The following is a 22,132-nucleotide window of genomic DNA, read 5'->3' as shown; positions in this document are numbered from 1 at the left end:
TAGAAAAGTGCTATATAAGTGTAAGCAATTATTAAACCAGGAAACATTTTAGTAAGGCAATATGGAGGATAAGTCTTGTTCAACACACAACATTATCAGATCAGGTGTTATCAAATACGGGGTTTTTTTTGTACAAGTCACAGCATTGAAGGATTGCTTGACATGAAAAATGACAGAAGAGGGAAAAGCAAATGACCTGTGAAGCAGCAGCCTTCAGAGGTCTGACTGATGGAGGGCAAACAAATAAACACTGCCTTAGCATCCTCCTGTCCATCTTGATAAGAATGATGATGGCCCATTGCATTACTATCACAGTCCTTTAAACAGCGGCTCAACATATAGCAACTGCATCCCCCTAAGTGAGAGCATTGTATTAATTTACAAATCCTCTTTACTAAGGCTTTACTGTTCACAGCATTTAGAAAAATTGAAATGAATAAGCAAGGTGCATGAAAATAAATGTTATAAAATAAAGACTTAAGCAATTTTGTATGAACTGAGACCACTTGTAAATGTAGTAGGCATCCACCATGCTAAAAGTTTGTACACGTTTTTGGCGCACAAACCAAAAACCCCAAAAAACAATGTAGCTTTTGGAAAAAAGGTAACATATTTTGGTTCTTGTTTCAGAGTGTTCAAGTGAAATGAAACCTTTAGAATTTAGAATGTAAACATCTTAAAATAAAAATATAAAAGACAAATAAAATTCATGTTAGGAGAAACATTTATGTAGAAAATCAATAAGACAATATTACCTAATTGTGCTGGGTTTTAGCACTTGCACTTAGCACATGAATTACTGTATGTGAATAAAATTCCAAGACAAATGGTCAATTAACTATACTGAGTTTTATTGGTGCATTATAAAAAAAATGAAATCAGAGCAAAAAATAAATAATTACCAAGGTCTTCCACCAGCAAAATGCTAGTATCAATCAATAAGTATTAAACCTAATGAAGTCATAGATTGCTTAAAATCTATACATTTTTATTTCTCATGTCATGTAATTTTCTCCCAGATTAATACACTTTATGGGTACAGGTTTTTCTCTCACGGGCACTGTTTAAAAAGAATTTGAAAAAAAAAGTTGCACAAAACAACGAGCCTGAGCTCTTTAAAGGTTATTTTTTTCCTCTCGGCCAAGAGCATCTGTTTCTGCACAGCATGGGAACACAAAGCAGCCATATGTAATAAACCTACAGTACACTCGATGACACAGTGGATCTTGAATGAAATAGAAGAAAAAATTCCCATACTTTACATTTAACACAGAGCACATCCTTCATGCCTCCTTACAATTCCAGAGATTATAGTGGAAAAAACATGTTTCTTACAATCTGTGTTTTAATAGATGTTCTTTTTTCTGTTCAGTTTCATTCATTTAACTGGCACAGTAAAGCAGATGCTTTGGATATCCAGTAATCGCTTTCCCGCATTGATGGCAACAGCACTGTCACAACAAAGTTTGTAGAGTGACCTAAAACAAAGGATATTTAAACCAGTTTTTATTACCATTTCCATCAATATTAGCCCTCAAAATTACAATCAGCATCAAAATAACAAGTAATGGTTTAAGAACCTGGCACAGTGTTTGCCTAGAGCAATAGGTCCTGTAAGTGACTACTCAGAGAAGACCAAATGATTTACACTGTTATACTGTACACAGAAGTAGTTCAAGTAGGTAGCTGTGTCAGCATGCATAGGCTGCTGAAACATTGTGTTTCCTTTCTTCTCTTTTCAGCATGGAATAAACCTTTTACTTTTTTCTGTATACAGAAGTAACTGTAAGGCACACTTCTGCAAGTGTAAGAGGGCTCATAATGTTTAATGAACCTTTCATGATGCCATAACTCTCCTAGACTCACAAAAATGTTCTGATCCTTTACCACAGGGGACCGTTTTTTTTTCCAGTCGTGAGTTTATGTTCATTTAGGCTCTGAAGCACAGATGCTGTGACAATGGGTAGAATCAGGCTGCATGCGGCACAATCATGACCTTTGACACGACGTAGTTCTGTTGACCGGGATTGGGACTCTTACTAATACTTTACCTGTGGTTGAAAGCGTTCCCGCTCTGGCTGCAGTCTTGTAGAGTGGCGCCTGATACAGGGAAGGATCTGGCACATAGTTTTGCCGGGGCTCAAAATGAACCACGGGTAGCATGGGGTTCATCTGTCGTGGCAGTGCATCCTCAATGACCATTTTGTCATCGTCCCAGCGGCTGGCATCCATGAACATGCCATGGACCAAAACGCCATCCTCTGGGGATGGCAGCTAGAAGAAGAAAGCATAGAACAAGACAAGAGTCAATGGAGTTCAAATCCCACAATTGCCAAAGACTTCAGGCCTGGGGCTCGGACAGCCTTTGATGGGCCTTTCTGCTCTAATTCAACATCACACAGAAACTATTTGTGCTCTCATGAAAACTCACAAAACCTGGAATACATAATGACTTACATACAGGAAAGATCAGTCTTTATCTGTTTAATGTATTTTAATGTAACTGATAAAGTATTTAAATGGCTTTATGACACACACAGCAGGATCTTGATATTCCAATTAGTGCAAATACAAAATATTTCCAATAACAAAACATTAACATTTTTTTCCCTTTTTTACATGCTGGGATTACAATGATGAATTATATTAAAAGATAAACTGTCAAAATAGTTAAACTGAAAGAGCTGCATACCAGCTGAGAAAATGCTTATCAGTTGCAACATTCACAGTCCTATGTACTGTAGCACCTTAATAAAGTGGAGATTCTCTGTGCAAGTAATGGTAACATTCAAAGTAAAGACACTCACCTCTTTGTCCATTTCTAGCTCACTGCCAAACTGCAGTGTTTTCATTGCTTCTGTCACAGCTGCTTGATCACGGTATGCAGGGATGATGTTATAATGAAAGCTCAGCTCATCAATAGGAAGGTTGTAGGTACGAGCATGGTTTTGCAAAGCACCTAGAAATATATGAGAATCATACAGTAGCATCACATCAGACAACCTAGATTTGAATCATCTAAAGAATTTAATAAAGCTAAAGTAGTAATCAACAGTTTACTTTTTAGTTAGGCTACATTTAACAGTTAACAGTTACAGTTAACTGTTAAAGTTACAGCTTTTTATTTAGGCTGTGATGCTCTTTGTACTCTACATATGTTACAAAAAACACAGAATATAGTCATATAATTATAAAACAGGAGGATCACATGAAAATCTTCTTAAGTAATTGTTAGATGATACTCAGTTCATATTCATACACTACCTGTCAGAAAACCTTGAGGGAAGAAAAATCCTGAAATCCAAAAAGACTTAGGCTGACCCTTTCTAATCCAGCTCTGCCAAAAGAAAAACACACAAGCTTTAGAGCATAAGAATAGCTACACTAAGAAGAGACCATCAGGCCCATTTAGTAGTTAGCAGCTCATGGAAGGATCTCATGCAGCTATTTCTTCAAGGAAGCCAGGGTATCACCTTCAACGACGTGGTTGGATATCTTCTTCCACATTCCCACCAGACTTTGGGTAAGAAGTGCTCTCATGCTGTTGGTTTTAATGTAGTTCCTCATAGTTTTCATTTGTGTCCTCTGGTTTGTGTTTATTTGTGTTTATTGCAAGGTCAAAGGTGCAAGCTTTTGAGGATTTGGAATGCTTGTAACAGGTCTACTCAATCTTCTCTGTTCAAGACTAATAAGATTCCGTTTCCTTCAGTCTATCAGTGTAGGACATTCTCTTGGGATACATCTGATTGCTCTTCTTTGGATTGATTTCAGAGAAGCAAATTTTTTTCATAATATGGTGACCAATATTGCACACAACAATACCTAAGGTTTGTGTTTTTAATCTATTGGTTATTTTTTGTTTTAAAGATGACCAATAGGAGGGTTATTATCACTCATAATAAATGATGGATAGCTCTACAGAAGAATGGTTCCGTGTAATTTAGGCTAATAATACTCTACATTAATAATATGCATAAAAAGTGATATACTGCATCTGACATGAATTTCTTTTTTTAATGGCATGATTTGGATGAAGCAGTGAAGGTTTTCTTTAGCTTTCCTTCAACAGAATCAGTCATAAAATAAACAACCCAAAGTACTCTTGGAGTGATGAAAATAACTAGGAACATGGGTATTCTACACTTTAAATTTTCAGAGAACTACCTTTGATAATGTCCTGTAATGTATATGTAAACCATTTACAGTTCTAAAGTCTTTGTGTGATTGTTGCTCAGCCATATAAAACATAGCTTAAATCATCATAAGAACAAAGCAACATACTAAATCCATACACCTTTACTCTGAAGTGAAGAATAAATAAACAGGCTGAAGCCATCTGGTTTCTAGTTATTTGTAAAAGACCATAAATATCGTGCACTAGGCATAGCTGAAGGATGGGTTTGTTTTGTTCACCCCCTGGGTTGATCCAAATGGGAAAGAGCTATGATGCGTTTAATGTTTATGTCTTCCTGGAAGTAATCTCATAAACTAGTAGCTCCCACACTTGTGCATGTAAGACTGTCAGAATTTATAATTCAGTGCAGCTTGCACTTTGACTGAATCGCTGGATTAAAGTCAGGGATGCATATCAGAGACAGGGGCATTGAACTATACCACAAAACAAACCAAGGTAGTCGGCTGTCCTTGCTTTAGCTGTTATTGAAAGTATTTAGTGGTACAGACATACGTGTACATTATTTAAAAAATTATACAAAACAAGTCTCAGTAATTTACTCAAGTGTCACATTGGTTGACAATGGTTATGATTACGTAAGGTATGTTTATTTAACATACTGTGCAATTAAATGACATGCAAATCAAAACACTAAAGAATTAAATGACATGCAAATCAAAACACTAAAGAAATGCTAATTGTATTTCAATTTAGTTTTTCAGCTGAAAGCAAGTCTGCCAAATTAGTGAACCAACAGATAAATGTATTCCTGTTTTTAAATGTGTACAAGCATTATTGCAGTTGTTGTGCGGTGCTTATTTCTTTTACTGTTCTCTTCTTTTCACATCAAGAACAAAGTGACTAAGTAAAGGCATTTTGATTAAGGAATTACTTACATTAACATGATAGAACAGGAACTCTGCCCCTATCATTGTAATTCTGTGTTAATTTGGAATATTGTTATTAAAGTACTAACAATCTGCATAGATTACAAACAGAAAACTAATTTGTTCTTTTCCACACAGCCAGTAAGAAAGTAATGGTGTTACATTAGACTATAGATATACCTATATCCATATAAAGATATGACAACAACAGATTATCTGAGCAACAACATGCAGTATAGTCAAAATAGCCAGCTGTTCATTGCCTGAGTGAGAGTGTATCAGGGAAAGCACTTACGTTAATGAAGGCGGTTCGGAGGGCCAAATCTTTCACCCAGCTTCCTAAAGGCTTTAAAGAGGGATATGCAGCATTGGCCCAATGGTCAGGGACCTGGTTGTTGAGGAAACTGTTGTATATTTTCTCCATCTCCTCTGACATAACCACAAATCCAGCGATAGCTTTCTTTAGTGTGTTTAAAGAGTTCTGGTGGGGGGAGACAATTAAAAAGACAACATATATGCTGGTTCATTGAGTTCCATATTTTAAGAAGTAAATGTCAATAAACGAATCACTGGAATATAATAGGTTAAAGAAAAGAGCAGGCCATTCTGTCCATCTTGCTGGTTTTGTTACTGGTATCTTATTCAGCCACACTTCTTCCTGAAGGATTCCAGTGAACAAACTGTCTTTTCAAGCTTTCTTCAACTCATAGGGACAAAGAAAAAAACAGAAAAATGTCTTAAGCAGATGTTATGTGTACAGTATGTGTGTAAAGAACAAAGAAGATAACCTTTGTTAATGTATTTAATGATGTGCAGCTATATAACTTATATTTAGATTATTATTTTAGGATTTGTGCACCCCTGGACCTGTGTGTTTTGTGCTAAATTAAATAACCATTAATTAGTTCCTGCACAGAGATTGACAGAGAGGCAGGGCAATTTGAGGAAATGTGACATACTGTACTGTACCTTACATTTCCTATATGCCAGTGATTTCTAATATTAATTTACTATATACAGTACTGTATGGCTGATGTTTTCATCCACAGTGACTAATGTGACCATTTATAAAATCTGGTATTTCACAGCAGCAATCTGTGTGAAGTAACTTATCCAAGAGCACAAAAGCAGTTCCTGTCAAAAATAAATCTTCACACCAAACCTTCCAGTGCTCAGCCCAGAACACTGCTCTTCCATCTTATATTTCTATGAGCTTTGCTCCAAATTAAATGTTCTCCTGCTCTTAACCTTTAATACTGTAGTGAAAGCCTATATGTCTCACGGGGCAACTTCTTAAAATAGTCCTCTGTGACATATGTACTGTACAAGGGAGAGACATCATTGGTGCATTATAACAAATACAGGCAGCTACAGCATATCTACATTATGTTGTCATTCTTTAACTTCTGGATATTTTTCAAAGGCGATGCCATTCTGTAGTTGAATTAAATGGCTTTCTTTATACACTGCTTTGGGAAGAATATGTTATACAGCCACAGCTTAAATAATAAAAGAATGTAAATTATAAATACAAATAACAGGCAACTTCAGCAATTTTCATTATATTTCTCTGAGAGTAATACTTGCAAATTCTCCACTGCATAATGCTGAAACAGTTAAATACAGCTCTCAAAACAACATTTCCACTATCTCACTCTTGCAAGTAGCTGAAAGGAAACTAAAAAAAACAATGCCAGTTATCACAGTTTGACATTTATTGAAGGCAAAGATTGGCTGTTCATCGCTATTGCACAGAATGTTCAAGTTTTCCAGATTGTGTCAAATAAGGTTAAATGAGAAGAAGCAGAAAACAGATGCAATGATAACGTTTATTGTAAGAGTGCATGGAGATGTCTCACTTGAGTTTCTCTGTAAAAAAAGAACTAGTTGAAGAAAAAGCCTTTAACAATGTTCACCTGAAATAGGAAAACACTAAGAGAAAAAAATCATTGTAGTTTTGATTTAGGGTTGTTTAAACACTGTTCATTTTCAAACTTTACTAAACCACCACTAAACATCATGCATAGGCATTTGATCACTAATTTAATATTAATTAGATGACTGACTAGCTAATTAGTTTGGAAGGCTTGTTGCTTCTCAATGCTTGAAAACATGTTTTTCGCAAATACAGGCTTTACCACAGTTAAAGTACCACCCACGCTCTTTAATGTAATGTCATCCCCTATAATGTCAAACTATGTCAAACTTATGAAACAAATTTAAACTCACTGAATACTGTCTTTCCCCAGGTAATGCAAGACTCAACTTACACAAATTCGACATTCATGTAAAAAAAAGGTTTAGTGGGTCCATAATAAAAAGAATTTCTATTACATGTGTAACGTTTAAATAGATTGCTGAAAGTAGAGCAGCAAGTTCCTTCTGCAGATGAATAAAACAAAGGAAGCATAATGCCATAATGTAAAAGAGGGCTCTGTTTTACACTACAGTCTTGCTTTGTTTTAGCATACTGATGGCAACCTCTGTACTGTATATATTCTCCACTTTTACATTGAAGATTTTGCATAATCCATGTTAAAATCATGTCATGTCAAGTGATTTTAATATTTATTTTACTGCATATGTTGTTTTGAGTTTAATAACTGAGTAGTAAATGAAAAAGTTGGTTTTACGTGCAAAAAGAAAACAAAGATTATCTCTGTTTAAGAATTAAATCAGTGTGCAATGTGATTCTGTGTTGGACTATTATAAATATGCCTTACATACAGAATGAGAATATGGGGTGTTCATTGACCACATTATCCATTGTGTGTTTGTTCCTGCGCATTTACACTCACCCTGAGCAGCTTCAACAGGTTGTTAAAACGATCAACTTCCTGTCCCAGTACTGTAGTTAATGAATTGACTCGTCCATATGCGTCTTTGCTAAACAAGGTCTCTGAAGCTTCTTCCATTTCAAGTTTTTCTATGAAAATGAAGGAATGAAGATGACTTGAAAACATTAACAAATGCTTTGTCTTAATACTATGAATTAATGAGTAATCCAAATAAGGAATTTAAAGGTTTTATTAGTGGAAAAAGTTAATTAGTGGTCAACTAATTTTTCTTCAGCTGAAGTATCTCAGTATATGTTTTTTGATGTTCACAGATTTGATGTGTTTGACATGGTATCTTCTGAAATTGTTGAAGGACTCCATGGAATTAATCTGGCTCTTTTCTGCTATAGACCTTTGTCCTAGCAAGGGCAAATTTAAGTATTTTTACTTCCCCAATATACTGTGGTACCATCAGCTTGTCATGCAGTCTCTGGATTTTTTGTATGTACAGTAGATCCACTTCTAAGAGACAAATTTAAAACAGTGAAGTCTTCAATGCTTATGATCAATGCTCACCTGGGATTTTAGATAATATGGAGTCTGCTAGCTCCTGGACTATTTCATCGTTGCTTTTTCCAGCCCCCTGTGCAGAAGACCTGGGCTGAACTTCAAGGATAGTGTTGATAAGAGTCACAGTCTCCTGACGCTGTGTGAATGAGAGCAAAACACTGGGTAATTTTTCAGCAGTAACAGTAACTATTTCTTGCATATCTATTATGAATTCAGCTAATCTTGAAAGTGTCACCTTTAAGAATAATGAGGATGGAGTGTGATACTATTATAGTACTCCATTTCTAGACATTTTGACTTCTACATTTTGGGTGATAACAAAGATTACATGAAGGCAGAGAACTAGGTTAAAGATTGTCTCACAAATAGATCATTTGTGAATAATTCCTATTAATATTAAGCTGTATGATTAAATTAGCAAATGCACTAAAAGTGCATAATGTGCGAAAGCTCTGTCTGACATTGTTATGGGGCTTTAAAAAACAAAAAGAAAAAAAGAAAGTCTGAAGACATCCAAGTATTATAATTATTAGCCTATCATCATAAAATATACAAATAACTGAGTTTTGTCTAATCTGTGAAGTATTCTTACTGTGACGAGAAACATAATCTAAAGAAAAGTTTTTTTTGTTTTTGTTACTATTTTGATACTATTTGCAATACATGTCAATACAATACAAACATGTCACTTTAAATATGGTTGACAGAAACATTGAACTCAAAATACCTGCCATACTGTATATTACATTATTATGAATATTAAGTAATACAATTATAGTCAAAACCTTGTGTGGATGTTTTCACAATCATGGCAATTTTAGAAAAGGCCTGTAAAGGCTAATTAAAATGCTTACAAACCTGAAAAGCCAAGTTGGCATTTTCATGCATTCCAAAAATCTCTGGATCATCAATCAAAGGGAGATTTTCAATGTACTCCTTGTAATCTTGCAAACTGTCTGCCTCAGGAGCGAAATATATCCCTGCCATTAAGGATAATACATTCATTAATTTAACACATTTTTGGGTCCTTGCTAAATGTTCATGTGAGCCAGATCCATTAAAAGTAAAATGTATTGTGAAACCTCTTTCATAGGTAAGTAATCTCAGGCAGGATGAGCACTATTAAAAAGATCTATCAGCCTTTTGAAACCGTGTTCATTGGAATCCTCAATGAAATGTTCTCTCTCTAAATAGAATGTGTTAAATGTATCCACTCAAAGTGTTTTCTTTTTATATTGTTAGTATAGAAATGTACAGGGCGTTTAATTCACAAATAAATCTGAGAAAACTAAAACAATAACATGACTCAGTTTAACTTTGGATACGCGTCACTAGCAAACATTGAGTAAAGATTTCTGAAAGATAGCCCACACTTTCATATTTGAGGTTATCTGCACATTTAAAAAAACAACAAGAAATTGAGCTTCCCTGAGCTCCATGTTATTGCCATTGTCTATGCCTAGCTACTATAGGTGTTTAGGAGCAATCATGGGTTCAGTTCTTATTTACTTAAGCATTGTCCTGAATCAACTACTATAATGTTACAGTACATGGCTGATGTTTTCTTCAATTCTGAAGTCTACAAAGGTGTAGATAGGGGTAAAATTGGTAATAAATAATAAAAGTTAATGTTCTAGATAGTGTTTCATTCACTCAGAGCAGTGAAACAAGTGGAAACTACATGAAACTGCATTTAAAACTTGGTGCAGGGGGAATTTTTAACATAAAGGGCTGTGCGAGTATTGAACAAGCTATACAGTCAAGTGTCAGTGTTGTTCAAGCTGATATCCTGGTTTCTTTAAAAAAAAACAGATGAATACTTGGATCAATTAGTTACTAACTACCCAGTGGGACAGAAGAGCAATTAGTCCACCTGTAATTTGTGTCCTTATTTATGTTCTTAAATTTCATTGTTAAATGTGAATAAAAAGTAAATCATAACACTTTAAGGTTTAATGATTAAATAAAGTTTTTGAGTGGTGGCCCCAAAATACAACTCATATTCATTCAGTGCCAATACCGGTTTTTGAATACATTCTGTTACTAACAGGATACATTGACATCAAAAGAGAGGCAGTAACTGAAGATAAATGGCAGGATTGCAGGGGCTGTAGCCTTTAATTAAAAATAAAAAAGTAGGGTAGAAAATGAAGTGTTGAACGTCCTTATATTGTCTCTTCCAAAGTAACTATACTTTTTAATGGAGGGTTTAAAACGACAGAAAACAAACTTCAGAGTAATTGATTCATCATGGATAGGCACTGATTTTGTATAGTAAACTGGGCCTGGTGAGCATACTGTACCTGCTTAAATTTAATATAATATATCACAAATACCAGCACTTTTTTCAGAAGTAATAGAACAATTAAATCCTAAGATGATCCCTTATGTATGAAAACAATGGTTAATCAGAACATGAGCTAGAAATAGGCTCCTTTACTGTACTATAGCATTTTCATTTAAATGTGGAAATAAATGTAGAAAAGAGAACAACTGATATCGACAGACTGTGCTAAAGACTTAGTATGGCCTCAGTATGGATCATACAATTTGAAAAATAATTGTATACAATTATGTTACAAATCACAAAAAGATCCATATATAAATTCATTTTCAAGAGCCTTTGAAGTGAAATGCTTCACTGACTCAACTGCCCATGTTGTGCTCGTTTGTGTTCATTTTCCATGAGTCAAGCCCATCTGTAAGCAAGACATTTTCCATTGATAAAAATAGCTACAGTAGATGAGACACAAGGGCCAGCCACACAAATACTCAGACACCTAAGGGCCAGGCTAATAAAACAGGCCAGTCATTAAAGACAAACCGTATTTTGGTTAGTTTATTCCTCATTATTAATCTCTAGAGAGGCAAATGAGGTTGCCCAAAACCACAAAAATGCAGATAATATTGTTTGCTCAGATATTGCGTTTTTATCAATGCAATCATCAGGATGGCAAGGCTGACCTTACATTGAGTGATCACCACTCCCCAGTGTCACCACTCCCCAATGTATGAAACTGGTGTGAAAAAGCTGAATTAAACACAAAATCAAACTGCCTAAATGGATAATCAGTCATCCGTATTAAAAACCCAGAGAACTGTGCACACAAGGTAATTTTCTTGTTATCTAACCATGATTTTTTTTTCAGGTATGAGTTTAGGTCACACATAGTACTGTATTTTCTGCTTTTAGAGAAAGGGGTCAGTTCATCTGGGTTTAGAAAAGGGAGGGGTGAGGGTTTCATCTAGCCTTTTTTATAATATGTTTAAATACACAGAAAAACTCTGATTATTTAACTTGCAAATACTTACAACATCTGAATATATTTATTGTATATAGCAATGTATTACTATATAGATAGAGTTAGATACATAAACTCTGTTAAGTTCCAAGACTCAGCATTAAACGCCATAATAGAATGTAAAGAATAACATTGTCATTATACAGAATTCTGACATTTATACATACTTAATTATTAATAAATCTTTCACTTTCTCAGAACAGAAATACTAAGTGCTTTAAATATGGGGCCTGTCATGCTAAGAAATAATTAACAGCATTCAAAGGTTAATTACAATATGATGTCGCTGCTGTTATAGTGTGACCTACTTATAGAAGAAATTTCCCACACAATCCAGATTAGCTAAAAATGTCTTGAATACTCCAGTGTGTGTATTTCAATTTCCATGGCAAACATAATATATTCTTATACATATTCGTTTTTTTAATGTTACAGTTAAGACTTGGATTAAATCAAAATGTCTTTCTACCAATCAATAAAAAATGAGAAAACCAGTATATGATGTCAGGTATCCTTCAGATCAGACATCTCCAATCCTAGCCCTGGGAAGCCCCTATCCAGTTATTCTTATAGATCAACTGTTATCTATAAAAAAAATGATCAATGAAGTGAAAGAGTATTCTGATTTTTGTTCAAAATCTCTAAATTACTTTCCACCCCTTTACTCGGTCATAGTAAACATCGTAAACATTAATGTGTTCCACGCCTTTAAAAACGCCACTGTGAGAAAAACAGCAGCCTTCACATCCTAGGTGGTTAGGTTTTGATTTGGTGTTTGGAAGATATTGTTTAATATGATTTAATATGTGGTAATGTTAATATTTTATTTCAACAATAAGAAATCTTGCATGGATTGATGGGAATAAAACATTTGTTGGTTGACTGTTCATGTTGTTCAGATATAAGAAACAAATGCACTTTTTTCAGTATGTGTTTATCATATGGTGTGTATAATATTTAAAACAGATCACACGTATGATTGGATTGTTTCTGTTTTCCACTTGTGAATAAAACTTCACAGCAACCAAAGTGTTCGGCACATTCCTAAATATGTCAGTTTTGAGAAACGTTTGTAGCAAACATATCCTTTAGAACAGAAAAAAAGTATAAACGAGAAGGATCCATTTGACCAATCTAGCTTGTTTATTAGTAAATAATACTGGGGATATGTACAATACATCTGAGGATCTTATCTGTTTCATGAAAGAAGCCATGATATTGGTTTCAACAACATGGTTTGAAAATCTAGTTTGATGCAGGCTCCCCTGAGCCTTTGTGTTTCCGCTTGTGGAGAACCTAAATTCAATTTTCAATTTTTTTTGCCGGTTAATAAATACAAATACAGCTCAATAGTTTATACAGCTTCTTCCCAACTGAGTTGTATTTCACTGTAAATTGTATTTTTTCAAGACTGAGTATGTGTAACTCAAAAAATACCAAATTGGTTTTTCAAATCTTTACCAAAAATTGTTCACATCTGAATGAACTGAAGAAGGCCACTCAATCGGTACATAGAACTCTGTGGCAACATTTAAAGTGTTATGAGAATTCTCCTTTTAAAAAGAAACTAGGCAGATATTTTTCCCTCACACTAATACAATGAATATATTAGAGATCTAACAAAATCATAATCTATTGGAATATTAAGCATTTTGTTCTTGTTGTTCTTGTTTGAAATTATGCATACCCATACTTCTCTGTTGATTCTGTATAGATAACAATCTGTCACTCTATATCTGTACTGTGCAATCTTGTGTAAGTGAACACTGCATTTTACTGTAGCAAATTCTAAATATCACTGGATAACATCACTGGACATGCTAAATAGATGTTTTAGTTAAAGGGAACATTTTTGCAAAAACGTGCAATGATGACAATCAACTCAGCGTTTTCAGGTTAGTTTGTTAACAAGACACTCAGACTAAACTGTAGCTGAGTCAGTTCAGTGAAAATCTCTCATATTTCCAAGTTGAACTTGAAGTGTGACTTTTAACAAAGGTCACCTCCTACCACAGCTTTGCCTGAAATCCCTATTGAAAATATACCTTTAAGCTACAAGCTAAAAGGCAAGGTTATCTTTTAACTACAACAAAAATTGGTTTCAGGATGTTAATATGCTAAATTTCATTTTTAATTCTAAATGGAATAAGTATACCACTGAATGGATTTCATTCCACTAGTTGTAAATTGAATTTCTACTGAAGGTTTAAGTTGCAAATTATATAAAATTCAAATGACAGTTGAATTATTTCTTACCTAAAAAGAACAGCACTGTGAAAAGAAATTGATTCAAATCCTATTTGCCAATGACATCATTTAAAAATCAAGATATGTTGGAGTTCTGCTTTAGCGATTATTTTAAAAGCCTGGATAAACATTTATTGATTAATTTTATAGTTTCATGGATATTTTGATGTAATGCTGTTCTGACACAGAATTACATTTGAACAATGCTACTTTCGTTTTCATTCTTGTGTTTCCTTCAATAGGCTGCTGAGTTAACCACATGGATAATTAGGCTACATTAGATATACAGTTTAGTCAATTCTTCTAAAATAAAGTTGAAAAATACAGTAACCAATTCTATAACAACTAGAATATTAAAATTAAAATTAACTTTTAAGATGTGATTTATTATGTTCAATATCATAAAACGTAACATAATTTTGTTTTTTCACTCTTTGTAATCACCTGCTAAATTTTGAATATGTAAAACAATATCTGTGAAAGGCACTTGACTTTACTCATTGCAACACAGTTGTGTCTATAATTAAAGTATTGCAAAACTTGGGTAACTTTAGTAGGTAAAAACTCAGCAGGAATGATAAACCTCATTGAACATACGAATAGTATGTTATTTGGCCTATCTAGCTCACATATAGTAATAGTTAAATAGCAAATTGATCCAAGGATCTCATACAGACATCTCTTGAAAGAAGACAGGATATCGACTGCAACATAATTGATCTTATCTAAGATTGGAAAATTATACCAATTTTATTGATTTTTCATGCTCGTACTTTCATGCTCATACATATTATATGCTGTACATAGATTAAAATCAAATAAAGTTAACTTAATCGACATTGTATATACCGTAGATGTGCTTGATTTTCTTTTATTTTCCACAAAGAAACGGAATAAAAATACTTTTACAATCTTGGTGTTGGTGATTTTGGTACCTAAAAACCAAAACCACAAAGCATGCAATAGCATTGCGCCACATTTAAATAAACTTTTGGAGTTGCCGCTAAATTTTCCATTGCAAACCAGCACAAGCCTGGAATATCTGAAGACACCAACACGTGCATAACCAAGTCACATCTAGTTCCATAGTGTCAACCAAACTTCTCAGTGTATGATTCCCCAACAAGCTCAATTATACACCGCCACTGCCACTGGAAACTCCACTGTTGGAAATACAGTGTACAGCCTGCACTCATACCAGGAATTTCGAAGTTCTAGGACTTCGCTGTCACTGCAGGGGAATTTTCCTACTGTCATGGGAATCCATTTTTCTTAGTCAAAAAAGTTTTTCTTCGAATTTAATAGCACTCTATATTTGCTACTACACACCAGTTTGTTCGATTTTGATAGTTACTGCATGCAAAGGCGGAATAGGAAGTCACTTGCCTGATGCAGAGTACTTATAGCTTTCCAGCAGGATGGGAGGGGAAAAGAAACACTTGAGGATAGTGTGCAGGCAACGCTGGTCCCAGGAGTCTGTCACTCTTCCACCATAGGTGATCTCACCTTTAGGAACATTAGAGAGTATGAAATGCATTGCCTAGATCAAAGACTGCCCTACTGCTGAAGCACGATTATTCACCAATGGATTCTGAGATCATGAGAATATCAAGATTGCAACATACAAAGAAGTCATTCAAGTGCAATTTTGTTTATGTACTATAATAGATTTGAACATATTTCACTCAAATATACAATTGTAATTTCTTGTTGTACAACACAATCTGCATATTCTTATTACTTTCTAACTAAACAATAGCATCTAGACCTCGTCTTTGTGCTGATTGTAATTAGATTATGTTTTAGGGGTGTTAAAGATCTTAAGAAAACAATCGGTTTTCTCCCAAATCATTCAAAAGGGTTAGCCTTAAGAATGTTTTGGACATCCTAAAATCTCATGTCAAAACTGCACCTGATTCTTTGAGCACTTTAAAAATCTTTCATCATTCTCATTCTGCTGCAGGCTGGCACTGGGGTTCTCTGGTTTTAATGTGTGTAAAAACCGTACTATCATATTTTAAAGAGTGTATGGAACTTGCTACAGTATGTTATTTTACCCATTTCTAATTTATTGCCCAGCCAGTGTTTTGTGCTGTTTACACTGCCACCCATGATAGCACATCAGGAATTATATCCTTGTCCTATAAATTATTCTCTATGTAACATGTCAGAAAAAGAAAATAAAAACTCAATACTGGCCACACTTAATTTACTGTGGCACTTTTATTATATGCAAGGTGTATTTTCTAAGACAATATTGTTGAAAAAAAGTAGCAACCAATCTTAATTTATTTTCCACATACTAGCTTATTGATGCCAAACAGATAGTACACAAAATACATTAGACAACTTATTTCCATAAACTCTCATTTTCATTGACTTAATTTGAGAACTCAGGCAGACTAAGTCAATCAAAATATATTATCTCATGAAAATTGCAGTGAAGTTTGTGCCAAAAGGCAAATTTATTGGAACTGTCAACATAGAAGGCTATAATAGAACATAAGAAAATTAATTAATATAGGAATATAAGACATAGAAATAGTATTTATATTTAGTCCTTAAAATACTAGGCTGAAACAGAACTTGTCCAACAACTGAAAAATACTAATAGATAGATACTTTATTAATCCCATGAGGGAAATTGCAGAAAATATCAACTTTTGAGGAATTCAAAGCATGAAGTCAATGTACAGTATGTGCAAGGGAAAATAGTACGATTCTTTACATTTGTTAATTTGTACAAAATGGTGTTCAAACAGGAATATGATTATATCATCCAATATAAAGCATAGCTTGTCAGAAAAAAAGTGTCTTAAAATAAGTTCTTTCTGACAAAAAAAAAATCAAAATTCAAGATTGTGGGTTATTTATGTGGGTAGATATACTGTACAGTGTTAGGTAATAAGTATGATTGTTCTTAATATATTACTGTATTGCAGTTATTATTTTGATTGTAAGAAGAAACAAGAGAAGTAAATTTCAGCTTAATCTTGCAGAATACAAAAGTGCAATAGTTTTGCACTTAATAGAAAACCTCTTTTACAGTAGCTGCAGAACAGAGTCCTGTCATTGTGCTGCTTTCTGAGACAGTTTGACAAACAGGATTTTAGATCTACATTTTTGTACATCAAACTTCATCTTGGCAGCATTACCACGTGGTCTTTGTGTGTGATTTATGGTATGAATGCTTTCACATCACTTTCCCGTTAGACGTTAGGTCAGTATGAGCTAATCCATAAGCAATGGCATTGTCAATCGAAAAACAACACTGAATCAATGGTTAAAATAGAAGCAAAAGTAAACTAACAACCTTCCTACTAAAATGTCATGAATCTTGTGTCAATTTGGGTATTTCAATTCACATAATGTATTTTAGGCTCTGAAATGGCATAGGACCATAAGAATCATAAATAATGCAGTGATATGCAGATACCTCACCTGTAATGTAGATAAGTGCATCCCAGGGGATCTCTCCTTCTTGGCAATAGAGGTTTAGGTTGAGGAGAGCACACTCTCTATCACTGTCATTAAACTCATAGCGAATATTCCAGCCAAGTGGCCCAAACTTTTTCCTTTCCTGTAATTTAACAAAATATTAAAAAGCAACACTTACTCCTTGACATCAATTATCCTTTGTTAGTATTGTTATTAGCCATAAACGATCCCATATAATACAAATAATTAGAGAGACCCCACATCATCTATCAGAGAAAAAGTTAGTCTAGACAGAGTATGAGAGGCAAGCCATGCTGTATGCTTGTACAGTATGTTATTTAAAGAAACACAATACCATAAATTCAAAAGTGGTTTCATTTCAACTATTTAATGATGCATATACTGTATTTACCTACAGTAGAGTCTATTCTTAGTCACACATTCTAAGTGTAATATCATGTATAATCAATTTTATATGCATGATAGGATCTTGCCTTAAGTGAGAGCTGTTTCCAATTTACCCTGTATAGTAGTTATATCTGATGAGTGTAGGATGGCAATCACAGAAAGAAACGAAGGAAGGAAGAAAATGTTACAAAGACCTACGAGAAGCAGCGTGGCGGAGTTCTCCAGAAAACACACATTAACCAAGATGTAATGCAGACATAGGAAGAGAGAATGGCAAAATCAAAAGTTACAGGAAATTGAGAAGTTATACCATAACAATGATACCATAACGTGATCGGCGATGAAAGAAAGATACTCAAACGATGGGTGGAGTACTTTGAAGAACTGCTGAATGACATCGGCAAGATGGATGAGCGCCAGGGGAGGATGAGATAACGGCTGTGATGCTGAAATATGGCAGAGAAGAACTGGCGAACAGCCTATACAAGCTAATAAGTGGGATATGGGTGGAAGAAAATATGCCGGTACGAATGGAGTGTTACCATTGTTTGCCTCATTCACAAATAGGAGTCAAAACTAGACTGCTTGAAGTACCGTGGGATCTCCCTGCTGAACTTTACATATAAGGTTTTCACAAAAGTCCTAGCCAGTCACTTAGAAGCCCACGCTGAGCATCCTTGGAGACTACCAGTGTGGGTTTCGATGTAACCGGTCAATGATGGATCATATATTCACTATCAGATGCATCTTAGAGAAGTGCTATGAATATAACACTGATTGTCCATCAACAATTCATAGATTACAAGCAAGCATATGATAGTGTTGATAGAGCATACTTATACAAGACGCTAGGACAGCTAGGACTAGTGCAGAAGTTGATCAGGCTGGTAAAGATGACCATGACCAAAACAAGTGGTAAGGTGCAGGTGCAGAACCAAGTATCATGCGAGTTTCATGTGAGATGAGGCCTTAGAGAAGGAGATGCACTCTCCTGTTTACTATTCAGCTTGGTTCTAGAATCAGTGATACGGAACATTGATATCAACAGAGGAGGAACAATACTGGATAGATTGGGACAGTATTTAGCCTATGTGGATGACGTCGATTTGTTGGGTAGGAACGTCTGGACACTTAAAGAAAACTTGATTCAGCTGGAAATATGGCAAAGACCAAATACATGGTGATGACCAGGAAGGACACCATCACCAGCAATGCACCGCTCCAAATCCAGGGCTACCAGTTCGAGTCAGTCAGTACTTTTATATGCCTGGGTTCACTGATCTCCGAGAAAAATGAAATCAGCCTGGAAATTAGAGTGAGAGAATCAATGCAGGAAATCGATGTTACTTTAGTGTGCAGGACCTGATGGAGACCTGATGGAGACTTTTGTCAAGGAGGGTAAAGAGGGTGATATATCGGATCGTTATTCGCCCTGTGGTTACCTACACAGAGGAGACATAGGTGCTGACAAAAAGAGATGCATACTGTAACTCATCTTAATACATGGGAGAGGAAGATACTCAGAAAGATCTATGGGCCAGTTCTGGAAGGAGGAGAGTGGCGAATAAGAACCAACATCGAGCTCAACAAAGTGTATGAGGATCCCCCGAGAACCGGGGAGGAAAGAGCAGCACGACTACGCTGGCTTGGACATCTAGAGCAGATAGAAAGGGGTATGGAGAGTCTTCCATCAAAAGCCGGAAGGAAGGTGGCTTCAAGGGCATCCCCGCAAGAGGTGGATGGACGATGTTGAAGGAGACCTCAGAAAGTTGAGAGTGAGAGAATGGCGAAAACTGGCTCAGAACGGAGATGAGTGGAGGCCAGGGTTCTACTAGGGCCATAGTGCCATGGAGTTAGGTTAGGTTAGTAGTTATATAAAAAAAGTGTCTTGCCCTGTAAAACAGGAACATTTACGTGAAAATAAAATTCTAATTTAATATTTCGTTTGAAAATTAATCAAATAAACAAATTAAATATCAAAGAAAAACAATATAGAAAATCTGGTAGCTTAGAGTGTGTTACTCTGTAGTTTTAAATTGCAAAGCATACAGTAAGTTGTTAATAGTATGAAAAAAACTGAATTGACATCTCTAGCAAATGCACATAAATAGGAACGTGTACAATCCACATACATGGTAAGACAAAAAAAGAGAGAAAGTGCATTTCTCAGGGGTAATGGTGTAAGTTCTCCAAAAGCTATATGATTAACCCTGAAATTAAATGAGAATCCTTGCCTGGATTTAACAAGGACAATAAGTTGAACATATTTTTCAGAATTAAATGTGGCACTAAGCACATCAATTTAATATGATCTAAAAATCAAGGAAACTAAAATATTTCTGTTTTAAAATGTTTAAGGGATTAGTCTTTTTAATATTCTAAAAACATATTTGAAATCTCTTAAAACCAAAGACTCTGAGGAATTTATGTCCCTTACTCTGGAACTGTACTCTGTAGGTGTGAAGAAATAGTATAACACAAATCTATACCTGAATTATAGCATGGAAAAAGCAGATTCCAAAAACGATTTTCCTCCACTTTCTTCCAAGAATGTGTTCTTCAAAAAATGTGTTTGAGATTTCTGTAAAGGCTCTTCGAATGTTTGCCCTCAGTCCTTTTGGGGGCTCATTGGTTACCTAAAGAAAAAGAGGGTAATGTAGTAGCCTTTGGCCTGTAAAGATTTTTCCTCAATACAGGTTTTGGATGCATATTAAGTTTTTCTATGTTTTAATGAGCAGTTAAAAAGAGAATTCCATAATTGTAAGTGGCATACAATTTGCAGTTGCCAGCTTTCATATTAATAGAGCAGCTTATTTTTTAAAGGCAACTGCTTATTTATTTTTCTTTCTTGTATAATCTTCCCCAGAGCAATTCTTGAGAACCTTATTAACATTTTAATCAAATAAATTAACATCAGCTACACCTTTTACGACACAGACAGCTTAAGGGGCTAATTAAAACCACTGGTATTTTCTTAGCAGGCAAGAATAAAATCCAGGAATACGGTCAAAAACAATTTACACTTTACAATAGGCAAGGATTTCTAAGTCAGTATTGGAGGAACCCATTCTTGTTATGAGTTAACAATTAGGCCCTCAAACTTGTTTTACTGTTTTGCTCATTTCCATCTGGCTTAACTTTCTCTATGTCTTTTCACTTAACAGTTTTTCTTTTTTTGCTTTATTCAGCATCATGAAAGGAAACAGGAATCTTGGCTAATTAGGGGTCTTGGTTAATTGCCCACGACTGACCTAGGTGCCTAGCTTTCTGACCTTGTTTACACTTTATATAGTAATAAACTAACCAATCATTAAAATCTATGCTTTTGCATGGAAATTCTGCTCATCTTCAAGAACAAAAGCCTGTTGATGTTCATAAAGTGAGTGAGTGACGAGGTTAACCTGTTAACTTTGTCTATCTTTTCATTATACAGTTGTAATAAAGAAATCTCCAGCTTTATTTATCAGAGTCATGTGGTTTACTGAGAAAAGGGTCTAACACTATTTTTTAATAAATCCTGGAAAATGGCTCCAGGATTCAACTGAAGTTGTGCTTCTTATACCTTTCAGTGAGACAATTAGAGCACTTTGAAAACAATTTTACACACACCATTACTTTCTATGATGTTTAGAGAGATATTATTTAAATAGTAAGTGATATCAAACCCAGAATGTATATACAGTACAATACATTAAGACATAACAACCACAAAAACAATAATAAATGCTATTTTGACAAACTGTATCAAAAGATGCTGCCGGGCAATTTTTAAAAATTCAAAATCATGACCCAGGATTTGTCTTTTTCTAATACTACATGTATTTTACTTACTGTAGCTGTAAAAATGAACAGGTTAACTCAAGCTTAGTGTCAATCAATAAACAAGACAGTGAAAGAAGATAAAATGCTCCTATTGTACAAGTTGGCAGTGTGGAGAATTGTTCAGGCCTCTGGAAGTGTAACTAGAAAGTTGTAGGTTTAATTTCCAGATGGATGTACTGCTGTAGTACCCTTGAGTATGCACTTAACACATGTTGCTACAGTAAAAATACCAAAGTGTATAATTATCCTAAATTATACATTTACATTAATATTAGTAATAGTGTGGTTCCTTACTTACTATTTTTAATGGAAAGCACTTACTGCATTCACTCACACATATTGGAATAATGTTGTCCTGTAGGTAACTTGGGAGATTATATTAACCTTTAGGAAAGGTTAAATAGGTTAAACCATAATAATTTAAGTCATTAGAATCTCAGAAGAAATGTCAACCATAAACTCCTGCACCACTACTTGGACATTTTTTTTACAATTTCTGCTGAGTGA

General features: G+C 34.7%; 1 protein-coding gene across 1 annotated transcript in view; it reads right to left on the bottom strand.

Moving 5' to 3' along the window:
* Window positions 1-834: 834 nt before the first annotated feature.
* dnah6 (dynein, axonemal, heavy chain 6) overlaps window positions 835-22,132 on the bottom strand; it is a 115,115-nt gene continuing 93,817 nt past the window's right edge. The window contains exons 67-77 of the mRNA XM_069191580.1: window positions 20,293-20,439; window positions 17,399-17,537; window positions 15,344-15,463; window positions 9,267-9,388; window positions 8,415-8,544; window positions 7,860-7,987; window positions 5,357-5,542; window positions 3,265-3,337; window positions 2,808-2,959; window positions 2,052-2,274; window positions 835-1,478 (exon numbers count right to left, since the gene is read on the bottom strand). Of these exons, the coding sequence (XP_069047681.1) occupies window positions 1,375-1,478; window positions 2,052-2,274; window positions 2,808-2,959; window positions 3,265-3,337; window positions 5,357-5,542; window positions 7,860-7,987; window positions 8,415-8,544; window positions 9,267-9,388; window positions 15,344-15,463; window positions 17,399-17,537; window positions 20,293-20,439 (1,524 nt within the window). The 3' untranslated portion in view covers window positions 835-1,374. The remainder of the gene's footprint in view (window positions 1,479-2,051; window positions 2,275-2,807; window positions 2,960-3,264; window positions 3,338-5,356; window positions 5,543-7,859; window positions 7,988-8,414; window positions 8,545-9,266; window positions 9,389-15,343; window positions 15,464-17,398; window positions 17,538-20,292; window positions 20,440-22,132) is intronic.

This window comes from Lepisosteus oculatus, chromosome 1 (assembly GCF_040954835.1).
Source record: "Lepisosteus oculatus isolate fLepOcu1 chromosome 1, fLepOcu1.hap2, whole genome shotgun sequence".
NCBI lineage: Eukaryota > Metazoa > Chordata > Actinopteri > Semionotiformes > Lepisosteidae > Lepisosteus > Lepisosteus oculatus.
The sequence above is the reverse complement of the archived record's forward strand: the minus strand, read 5'-3'. Positions and strand labels throughout refer to the sequence as shown.